This window comes from Tetrao urogallus (assembly GCF_951394365.1).
Source record: "Tetrao urogallus genome assembly, chromosome: 28".
Lineage (NCBI taxonomy): Eukaryota > Metazoa > Chordata > Aves > Galliformes > Phasianidae > Tetrao > Tetrao urogallus.
Genome location: NC_136841.1, coordinates 727,709 through 738,671, shown reverse-complemented (window position 1 = coordinate 738,671; position 10,963 = coordinate 727,709). Strand labels below are relative to the sequence as shown.

Here is a 10,963-nt window from a genome sequence, read left to right as displayed (position 1 = left end):
AGGTAATTAACGGCTCTGCTCCTTGGGAAAGTTCCTTTCTTAGCAGCACAGCAGCCGAGCTGGGGACAGGGCCCTGCCAGGGTCCCAGACCTCATCCTGTATCCAATGGGGCTGCAAAGGGATTTTTCATGGTGCAGCCTCATCCTGCCTGGATCCGGGCTACCTCTAGCGCTGCTCATGTTGCTGGCTCTGCTCCCACCTCAGATGGAGCTGTGGTACCAGGGATGCCCTTGTGGGACACCCCACGGGGATGGGGCAGAAGGAGGCCCCGGGGGCTGCTTCGTTACAGGGACAGTGTATGGGAATGCCCAGTTTGGGGTTTCCCACTTTAGGGGGGGATCATATGGTGGTGGTGACAGATGTGGGGTTGCAGCTGCATCCCGGCGCCGTGGGTCCTGGGGCGGATGAGCACTGACCGGACCCTGTGTGTCTCCTAAGTGCACTTGTGAGCCTGGTTCCCCCCGGCCTGGAGATCTCAGGGGGGCTGCAGAGGCATCTCAGCACTAATGAGGCACAGCTAAAGTGCTGCTGAAGTGTCCCAGAGCAGCATTTCCCAGTGACCACAGGGATGCCTTATTTAAAAGCAGCAGAGGGGGGTCAGTTCTGCCCAGTTCCCAGCTCCGGTGTCCCCATCCTGGTCCCATTGTCTCCAACTTGTAACCCTTGTGTTCTCGTCCTCAATGGCTCCAGGCAGAGCCATTTGGGGCAGCCCCTATGGCTGCGGGTGGGCTGCATCCTAATGGAGCACAAATGGGCGGGGGGGTGGGGAGGGGGGAGAGGCAAAGCCACGCTGGGATGTGAAAATCGTTATGAGTGATTAGAGCTATTACTGTAACGAGGAGAGGCAATTAATGGCGCCTTGACATCAGTTGAGGCCAGCTAATGTACGTGTTTGCTGGGAGAGGGGAAAGGCTGGGTATGGGGAGGGGGCAAAGCATGGGGCTGAGTGTGGGGACCCCGGCACAGAGCTGCTGTGTGGGGATGAAACAATGCATGGGGAGGCCAGGATACGGGGTAATACATGGGCAAAGAGCATGGGATGTTGGAGTGGGGGGAGGGGGGTTGTGTGATGGGGCATCCCATGATGTAGGGATGACGTGTGGCTGGGATGCAGATGTGTGTGGCTGGGGTGCAGGGATGCAGCGTGGCTAAGAGAGCCAAAATTTGGGGTGGCATGTACCCAAGAAATGGGAAAATGCGTGCCTGGGGTACAGGGGTAGCACACAGCTTGGGAACCCACAGTGTGAGGGTGATGCACAGCCTGGATCCCGATGTGATGCAAACTGAGGATTGCCAGCACAACGTGTGCTTGCTCTGCAGGGCTGAGGCACTGCCGGGAATACCAGGGCGTGTGGGGATGATGTTTGGCAAGGATCCTGAGCTGCAAAGATGCTGTAACACGGGGATGCTGCGTGGCCGAGGTGCAGGGATGGGAGCGCAACGTACGGCCGGAACCGCAACAAACGCGTGCTCTGCTCTCAGCCGGGCTCTGCTCGCAGCCGCCACCAGATGCTGCTGTTCGGTCGGGGGACGCCCGCTACCCGCAGCCCCCGGAGCTCGACCCGACCCGACCGCACCGCGAGCATCGCCCGGGGCCGTCCAGGATGCGGAGCCGCTCCCGCACCGCTCCGCAAAACAGCCGGGACCGGACCTACACGGAGTGTCCCGACGGGGCCGCCCAGCCCCGCTTCGGGCCCCCGGTGATGTTTTTGTTCCAAACCTGTTGGTTTCTGGCCAGCAAAGTTTAAAAAAAAAAAAAAAAAAAAAATTAAAAAAAAAACAAGTTTTTTTTTCTTTTTTTTTCTTTCTTTTTTTTTTTTTTTCCTCTTTTCCGTAGTTGTCTCCGAGTCCAAACTTCCTGAGAGCAGCTCCAGGCCCTCCCTCTGCTTCCGACGGCCGTGCTGAGCTTCCAGCACGCACAGCTCTGGCAGCCACGGCCCCGTCCCGTCCTATTCGGTCCTGTCCCGGCCCGGCCCGGCCAGGTGAGAGTCCTGGTGAGCGCGGTCCCGGGGTTGGAGACCCACTGGGGTGGCCAAGGGGGGTCCTGGTCCTCTGTTGGGGGGCTCTGGGGTGCCGTAGAGATGCTGGCATGGGAATGGTAGGGGGAGCGTGGGATGGAGCGGTGACACTGCAGACCCTAGAGCTGACACTAAGTGGATCCTGTCCCTATCCTTGTCCCCATCCCTGTCCCCATCCCTGTCCCCATCCCTGTCCCTATCCCCACAATGTCCCCACGATGCTCACAACCCCAAAGGAAACGCGTCAGCCCATGGTGTAGGAAGCACCAGGGCAGAGATAGCAGCTGTGAGGCCCGGGCTCTGTGTCCCTGGTGGGGACACTGCAGGAGCCACATCTCTACCCTCAGCCCCATCTTCCCACGCTGCACAATGTGGGGCTGCAGATCCCAGTGCCTGCGGGCGATGCTCTCTGACCTGTGTCACACTGGGAGGAAAAAGACATGGAGCTGGACTGGGGGGGGGAGGGGGGGGGGTAGGAGGGTGAGGGGTGAGGATAATCATCCCCAACCCTTGGGGGTTTTCCCCTCCCTTCCTCCTGCTTGGTTCAAAGCAGGAGGATTTGGTCATTGGGATGCAACCACCCCAGGGTGAGGGCGATGCCAGGCTGCGGCACGTCGGGTGCCACCCTGTTCCTGTCCTCCAATTGGAGCTCCCAAGGATGGGGACACAACATTCCCTGCTCTGGAGAGGTTCTGGGGGGAGTCCATGGGGCAGCATAGGAGCATCTCCTGGAGGTCTCTGTGGTGCCCACAGGACAATGCTGGGTATCCCGGCCCCCACATCCCAATTAGCACCAGATGAGGCCGTGTTTTGATGACTCCTCGCTTTTCCTGCCAGCATCTCTGAGCGGTTCCTGTTGTTCTCAGCAGCTCTGGGGCCCTGCCTCTCCCCCCCTCACCCCCCCCCCCCAGAGCGTGGGTTTGCTGGAGTGGGGATGGGGCCGTGGGGAGGGCTCAGGGGTCCCGAACTGGGGAGGAGAGTTGCAGGGCGGGAGGCTCGGAAGCGGGTGAGCAATTACTCACCCTGGAAACGGCCGCTGGGACCTGAAGGGAAATGGGGGAAATTCTCTGACTAAACGCTTTTTCCAGCAGAAAAATGGCGCTGCTCTGGGACAAGGAAGGGCTGCTTCGGTGGGGTCACCCCTCACCTCTCACCGTGCTGTTGTACGGAGGCAGGGCAGCCCCATGGGGAGGAGGAGGAGGAGGAGGAGGAGGAAGGAGAAGGGTGGCATCAGGGGTGGCACCTCGAGGTGTCCCCAGGCATTGAGGAAATGGCCGTGAATCCATGAATCCAGCTGCGAGGGGCAGGAAACCTCTGCTTCCTCCTGCAGCACACGTGTGCATACCGGAGAGCTGCAGCCATCCCCCCAAAAACACGGTGCTGTGCGCTCAGGGCGCACTGTGCTGCTCAGGGATGCTGGGATGGGGTCCTAGAGCCAAATGGGGACAGCTCACGGGTCCCCCACCATTCTCTCCTGCTGGGTCTTGCAGAAGCCCCAGTGCACCCCGAAATGCTGCAGTGCGTGGCCCCGTTTGGAGCTGGCTGTGCTCCCAGCGCCCGTCCTGTGCTCGGTTGAGCAAGAGCCCGGCGGATCCAGGAAACGCAGCGGCAAATAAATACTAAAAGCGTTGAAACGGGGCCATGCAGGGAGGCTGCCAGGGCTTGGGGGTTAACTCCTTCCCATCCCCACCTCCCTGAGATGGGACTGAGGATCCGAGGGCAGAGAGATGTCAGGATGCATCCCTGCTGTCCTCCAGTGCCCCGTGTTCAGCCCTGGGGACAGTTCAGCTTGATGGCCCTGAGTGCAAACTGGTGTCAACAAATACCCTGCATCCAGCCTTGGGGGTGGGTCTGCCTGATGTCCCCAGCTTTCCCAGTGCCCTCAAAGCCCCATATCCATCCCCAGGGACAGGTCACTCCGGTGCCACGCAGTGCCCCAATCTGTGGGCTGCCCCCAGTGCTGTGGGAGAGGAGCAAACCCCAGGATGGGGTCCTTGGATCCTGCCTCAGGAGCAGCTGTACGGTAGGACAGTGATACCCAGGCAGGGGGGAATGCGCAGTGCTGTGGGGCAGGATGGGCACAGCTTTATGGCAGCACTTCTGTCTCTCTGTGGGGCCCGCACAGCACTGGGGCCACCCGTGTGGCTGTGCCTCAGTTTCCCTTTGGCAGCCAGGCTGGGTTGGAGTCGTTCCCCCGCATGCAGGAATGCAGACCCAGCCCCACGGGGAGGCCGGGGCCGGGGGCGGTGGGTGGGGAGCAGGAGAGCAATGTGTGTGAGTCCAGCTCGGTGCTTCCATGCAGGATGGTGCTGAGAACTGTGGCACTGGCACTGCATGCCTGCCTCCTGGCCGCCCTCCACCCCAGCGACCCCAACGTCTGCAGCTACTGGGAGAGGTAGGAGCTGAGCTGGGGGCACCGGGTTGGGGGCACCCGTGGGACCACCCACCACCCCGCACCCTCTTCCCCAACAGCTTTACAGCAGCGGTGAAGGAATCGTACGCCAAGCCCCATGTTTTGACCTCCACGGAGCCCTGCACTGGGACACCAGGACTGCCACAGCCCTGCCCGCAGCAAAGGTGAGGGCTGAGCCAAAACCCCAACAAAGCCCCCCTCCCTCCACCCCATCCCACTGCATGGATCATCCTGGTGCCCAGCGCAATGCCCTCTTGCCCTGCTGCAGGGCTGTCCCGTGCCCAATGCGATGCTGTCCCATACATACATCTAATAGGGGCTGTCCCACTGGTTGGTGCCCCATGGCTGGGGGGGGGGGGGGGTTCACATAGGGCCGTCCCCCCGCACCTCATCCTCATGGCTCTGCTTTTGGCACAGGGTTGTGTACCGCACGGAGTACCGACAGGCGGTGCGCACCGACTACCGCCGGCGCTACCAGTGCTGCCTGGGCTACTATGAGAACAGGGACGCCTGCGTCCGTGAGTGGGATGGGTGGGGGGCGAGATGGGGGGGGGGGTCTTGGGCTGTCCCCTGCTCACCTCCCAGCTGTGTGCCTGCAGCGCGCTGCACCCAGGAGTGCGTCCATGGGCGGTGTGTGGCCCCTGAGCGTTGCCAGTGTGAGCCAGGCTGGAGGGGACATGACTGCTCCAGCAGTGAGTGGGGAGGGGGCACAGGGACCCCTGGGTTGGGGGATGGAGTGGGGTTTTGCGGGGGTCTGCGGTGAGAGATGTTCTGGGGGTGAACAGGGAAAGGGAAAAGAATGAGATGAGATGGGGATGGGGATGGTGTTGGAGTTAGGGATGGGGACAGTGATAGGGATGCTGCAGTGAGGTGTCCTGGGGGTGAACAGGGAAAGGTAAAGAGATGAGACGGGGATGGGGTTGGAGTTGGGGATGGGATGGGGACAGTGATGGGGATGGGGATGGATGGAGTTGGGGATGGAGATGGGCTGGGGCTGGGCAGGAGGGGAGCTCGGGACGGAGGTGGTGATGGAGATGATGTGAGTAGGGCTGGACCCTGGGACACAACAGTGTTCTCACCCATGCAGAGTGTGATGAGCACTCGTGGGGCCAGGACTGCGAGCACCGCTGTGACTGCCACCATGGGGCCCCCTGCGATCCCCTGAGCGGGGTCTGTGCCTGCCCCCCTGGCTTCACCCCCCCGCTGTGCCACCAGCCCTGCCCATCCGGCTCCTACGGCCCTGACTGTCGCCTGCACTGCCCATGCCACCATGAGGCCCTCTGCAACACCTCCACTGGTGCCTGCCTCTGCCCCCCAGGGCTTGCTGGCCCACTGTGAGTGAGGGTCCCTGCGGTGCCCGGAGGGGAGGGGGTCCTGTCTGCTCACTGCTCGCTTTCCCCGCAGCTGTGAGGTGCTGTGCCCCAAGGGGACACCGTGCGTCACCCACTGCCCCTGCCAAAATGGGGGTATCTGCCACCCCTCCGGCTCCAGCACCTGCGTCTGCCCCCATGGATGGATGGTAGGTGGGATGTGCCCCCTCTTCCCCACACTGTGGGGTCCCCCCTGGCCCCGTTGACCGCAGCACTCTGTGGCAGGGGGACATCTGCTCCATACCGTGCCCCCCTGGACGCTTCGGCCCCGGCTGCCAGGGGGAGTGCCGCTGCCACAACGGGGGCCACTGTGACCCCCTGGGGGGGCAGTGCCGGTGTGCGCCCGGCTTCACCGGAGAGCAGTGAGTGGGGATGGGGCACGGGAGGCAGGGGGCTGGGGGAGATGGGGAGTGAGGCACAGGGAGGCATGGGAATGAGGAAGGGGGGACACTGGGTGGAGGCACACAGGAATGGGGATGTGGGTGAGGTGGGGATGGGGCGCACAGGGGGGAAGGGGTGCCAGCAGCAGATGCAGGTGGGTACACAGGGCTGGGACACACAGGGCAACCAGACCGGGACCTGGATGCAGCCTGGCATGCAATGAGCTGCATGGTCTCAGCTTGGAACAGAAAGGGAGGGTCTGGGTGCTACCTTGAGGTCGTGTCACCTTCCGTGTCTCCATACAGGTGCCGGGAGAGGTGCCCGGTGGGGAGGTATGGGCAGGACTGCCAGGAGAGCTGTGACTGTGCCAACGGAGGACAGTGCTTCCATGTGGATGGCGCGTGCCTGTGCGAGGCTGGCTTTCAGGGCAGCCGCTGCGAGGAGCCCCACTGCCTTCCCGGTCTCTATGGCATCCACTGCCAAAGCCACTGCCTCTGTCACCCCCAGCACAGCCAGAGGTAGGCGATGTACCCTCCCTTTGCCCCCTGCATCATTCGCAGACCCATCTCCCAGTGCACCCAGCGCCTGGACTGGGAGCTCTGGGTACTGAGTGGGTGCCCCCAGCTGCCACCCGCTGCTCGGCGAATGTTCGTGTCGCCCTGGCTGGGCTGGGCTCTTCTGCAACGAGAGCTGCCCCCCCGGCTCCTTTGGGGCTGGATGCCTGCAGCTCTGCCTCTGCCTCAATGGGGGCACCTGCGATGGGACCACCGGGCGCTGCCACTGCCCTCCTGGTTACACAGTGAGTCCCTGAGCTGCCCCTGCTGCAGGGATATGGGGAGCAGTAGTGTGGGACATGAGGGTCATGGAATCCTTGGGAGGACACCCTCAGGGCACCTTCTGGATGGGTTTGGGGTCTGGTCATCTCTGGGGGCAGTTTGGGGTCCAGGTGTCCTTGGGGCTTAGCATGGAAGGCCCATCTAGCATCAGGGTGGGTCCCCTGGGAGGTCAAGATTTTGGGGCGACTCCTCTGCCTCCAGCATCACTGCGCCAAGGGGAGGGAGGGGGCTGGTTTGTGGCCTCTCAGCCCTGTGTGTAGGGAGATGCTGCCATCTCACAGTCCCCCCACATTCTTCCCCTCCCCCCAGGATGAGCACTGCTCCTCCCTGTGCCCCTTGGACACCTTTGGGCTGAACTGCTCGGAACGCTGCTCCTGCCAGCATGGCATTGCATGCTCCCCCATTGACGGCTCCTGCATCTGCAAGGAAGGTGGGCACACAGCCGGGGAAGGGGGGGGGGGGGGGTCGGGGACAGCTGGAGTGATGTGTGTCCATCCCCATGCCCACCCCAACACCCTCTTGCTCTGCAGGCTGGCACGGACCTGACTGCTCCACACCGTGTCCTGATGGCACCTGGGGCCCTGGCTGCAATGGGAGCTGCGACTGTGCCCACGGGGCCACTTGCAGTGCCCAGAGTGGGGTCTGCAGCTGCACCCCGGGATGGCACGGCCCCCGCTGCCACCAGCCCTGCCCGGTGAGTGTCCCCCTACAGCACCAGAACGCGGTGCCACCGCCTCCAGCACCACCATCCCCAGTGCCACCATCCTCAGTGCCACCATTCCTGGCACCACCTTCCCCAGTGCCACCCTTCCCAATGTCGACCTCATCCCCGAACCCCAGAATGGGACATTCGGTGCCGGCTGCGGGCAGCGCTGCGAGTGCGCCAACGCGGATGGCTGTGACCCCATCACTGGAGAGTGCCACTGCCTGCCTGGGTGGACAGGTGAGGGAGCCGGGGTGGCGATACCCCACTGTGCCCTGCCCCTGTCCCTCACTGCTCTTGCTGCCCATAGGGTTGCAGTGCAAGCAGAGCTGCCCGCAGGGCTCCTGGGGCCGAGGCTGCCGCCAGCCCTGCATGTGCCGCAACGGAGCGTCGTGCTCTCCTGAGGACGGATCCTGCACCTGCACCCCAGGCTTCCGTGGCCCCACGTGCCAGCGCCGTGAGTGCCCCACGGGGGGGGTTCTCCTCATCCCTCGAACCCCATGGGGCTGAGGTCGGGTGCGCTCGTCTCACAGCAGCCCCGTGCCTGCAGAGTGCCCTCCTGGCCGCTATGGAAAGAGGTGTGCACTGAGCTGCTCCTGTGCCAACGGCTCCTCCTGCCACCATGCCACCGGTGCTTGCCTCTGTGCTGCGGGCTGGAGCGGCCCCCATTGCTCCCAGCGTGGGTATGGGGACACGGGGACAAGGGTGAGGGCTGGTGCCAGGGGGCTGATCATCTCCTCGCCCCACCACCAGCCTGCACACCCGGCTCCTGGGGGGATGCCTGCTCCCAGCGTTGCCAGTGCCACAACAGGGGGACTTGTGACCCGGTTGAGGGGACGTGCCACTGCCCCGCGGGATGGACAGGAACCAGCTGTGAAGAAGGTAGAGGACCCCCATCCCCAGCTGAGGCTCTGTGCACCCCCAGGGTGCAGCCCTGAGGGAGTGATTTGGGGCTGCTGTCTGAGCAGTATGGAGCTACATGGAGCCACCCACCCTCTGTACCCCTGCAGAGTGCCCCCCTGGGACCTTCGGATTGCAGTGTGACCAGCTATGCCACTGTCCCCACAATGCCACCTGCCACCCCGTGAGCGGGACGTGCCCGTGTGCCCCAGGCAGGAGCGGACCCCACTGTGAGGCTGGTGAGCAGGCATGGAGAAGGTTGGGGACAAAATGGTGGGGACCAGCTCCCCACCTGTTCTAAGGACTGTCCCTACATCCCCTACATCTACAGAGAACCCCGATCAGCCCTACACCATCGTGCCGGCCCCACCGTTGGCCTACAGCACGCTGGGGATGGTGGTCAGCCTGGTGGCCCTGGTGGCTCTGCTGGTGGCCGTGGTGGCTGTGGCACTGTGCTACCGCCACCGGCAGAAGGGAAAGGAGAACAGGCACCTGGCCGTGGCGTACACAGCAGGACGGATGGACACCTCTGAGTACGTGGTGCCAGGTGAGCAGCACGCTGGGACGCGGCTCCAGGCCCCCCCGGCACCAGCACTGATGTCTGTCCCCCAGATGTGCCACCGAACCACACGCATTACTACTCCAACCCCAGCTACCACACGCTGTCCCAGTGCACGCTGCCTGCCCCCGGCAGCCAGGACAGAGCCAGCTCCCTAAAGGTACGGCAAAGCACGGTGACACGGTGCAGCGTGGCACGGCACAATGCCGTGGTGCGGTGTGGCACGTCGTGGTGTGTGACGATGCACAGTGGCACAGCTTTGCACAGTGCACCGAGGCACAGGGCAGCATGTTCCATCGTGCTGCATGACAGCAACAGCAACAGAACGGTGTTGCACAGTACAGCATGGCACGGCACGGCATGGGGAGCTCTGCAGCTATGCTGTCTCTTGTTTTGGCTGCAGGTCCCCAGCTCTCAGCCCTTCTCTGGTGCAGAGAGGCCCTATGGCCCTGATGGCAATGCTACCCTTCCCCCCGACTGGAAGCACCTAGGAGCACCACCACAGGGACCCAGGGGTAAGAGGGGGCAGCTCTTGGGAAGGTGGCAGCCCTGCATTTGAGGGAGTGCTTTAGGAGGTGGAGAAGACCAACAGGACCCCTTCCCCTGACTCTCATGATGCTTGGTTTCCAGGCGGGGGGCAGATGGAGAGGAGCTACAGCTACAGCTACACCTGCAGCCTGGGGAAGTACTACAGCACGGGTACCAATGGGACTGGGAATGGGGATGGGATGGAGCAGGGATGGAGAGGGGAAGGTGGATGGGATCTGAATAGGACCCATGTGGGCACGGCCGCTCTCCGTATATTGGTGATGGGGATCCCTCTGCCTCCCCCACAGAGCACCCCCAGGAGGGGCTGAGGGCCAGCGGCAGCTCTCTAGCCAGTGAGAACCCCTATGCCACCATCAAGGATGTGCCATCGCCGCTGGCCAAGGCCCCCGAGGGCAGCTACATGGAGATGAAGTCCCCGGTGCAGCGAGAGATGTCCTACGCAGAGATTGGGCTCCTGGAGGAGCCTGACAGCAACGAGGAAGGTACGCCCGGGGGTTGGGGGTTTTGTCGGGGGGGGGGGGGGGCATCCTGATGGACAGCCCTGTGGACAGGAGACTCTCATCTCCTCCCATCGTTCTCCTCCCTACAGAGAGCAGCCCGGGGGGGGCAGAGTGCGCAGCTCCAGCCCGGGACATTCCCAGCCACTACGATTCGCCAAAGAACAGCCACATCCCCAGCCACTACGACGTGCCCCCCGTCCGTCACCCGCCGTCCCCTCCTATGCGCAGGAAGGATCGCTGAAGCCCCCCCCCCCCTCCCCCCTTCACATCGCGACACGTGGACAGGAAACGCTGCCCTGCAGCGGGGACACCGAGAGACGGCAGCGAGCAGCCCGGGGTCCGCGCAGGATCGGATCCCCCCCCCCCCCATAAAGGGTCTGCCCTGTCGCCGCTGCTGTCCCGCAGCCCTCGGGGCATTGCTGTCAATAAAGCCGGGTTGGTTGTGGGAGCGGCGTCCTCAGGAGTCGTGTCCTTGAGAGGAGGGCGGTGAGGGGCACGCAGCAGCGCTGGCTCCGGGATGGCGGAGGCACGAAAGCCAGGAAGGAACCCGGGGAGAGCAAAGCGCGGCCATAGAAACCGCGTGGGGGGGGGAGAGGAGGAGGGAGGGAACGAAGCTTCGACGGCCCAAAGGCGGATTGAAAGCGCGCGCTCTGATTGGTCCGATGGCGGCGGTGGGCGGGGCCAAGAGGTGTTGCCACTGACTCGCCCAGCGACGGTACGAAAAACGGAGCCGA

The 10,963-nt window shown here is 63.5% G+C and overlaps 1 protein-coding gene across 1 annotated transcript; it reads left to right on the top strand.

The window, feature by feature from the left end:
* Positions 1 to 4,321: 4,321 nt before the first annotated feature.
* Positions 4,322 to 10,470, top strand: PEAR1 (platelet endothelial aggregation receptor 1; the record flags this gene model as incomplete). Its single annotated transcript, XM_079547581.1, has 22 exons — positions 4,322 to 4,413; positions 4,491 to 4,595; positions 4,849 to 4,949; positions 5,031 to 5,123; positions 5,519 to 5,765; positions 5,836 to 5,950; positions 6,027 to 6,163; positions 6,488 to 6,700; positions 6,807 to 6,981; positions 7,328 to 7,448; positions 7,549 to 7,712; positions 7,859 to 7,961; positions 8,032 to 8,178; positions 8,272 to 8,400; positions 8,475 to 8,603; positions 8,732 to 8,860; positions 8,953 to 9,168; positions 9,234 to 9,340; positions 9,584 to 9,695; positions 9,811 to 9,879; positions 10,017 to 10,211; positions 10,319 to 10,470. 22 exons carry the CDS (start codon positions 4,322 to 4,324, stop codon positions 10,468 to 10,470), a joined length of 3,051 nt encoding a protein of 1,016 aa, XP_079403707.1.
* Between the last annotated feature and the right edge of the window lie 493 nt (positions 10,471 to 10,963).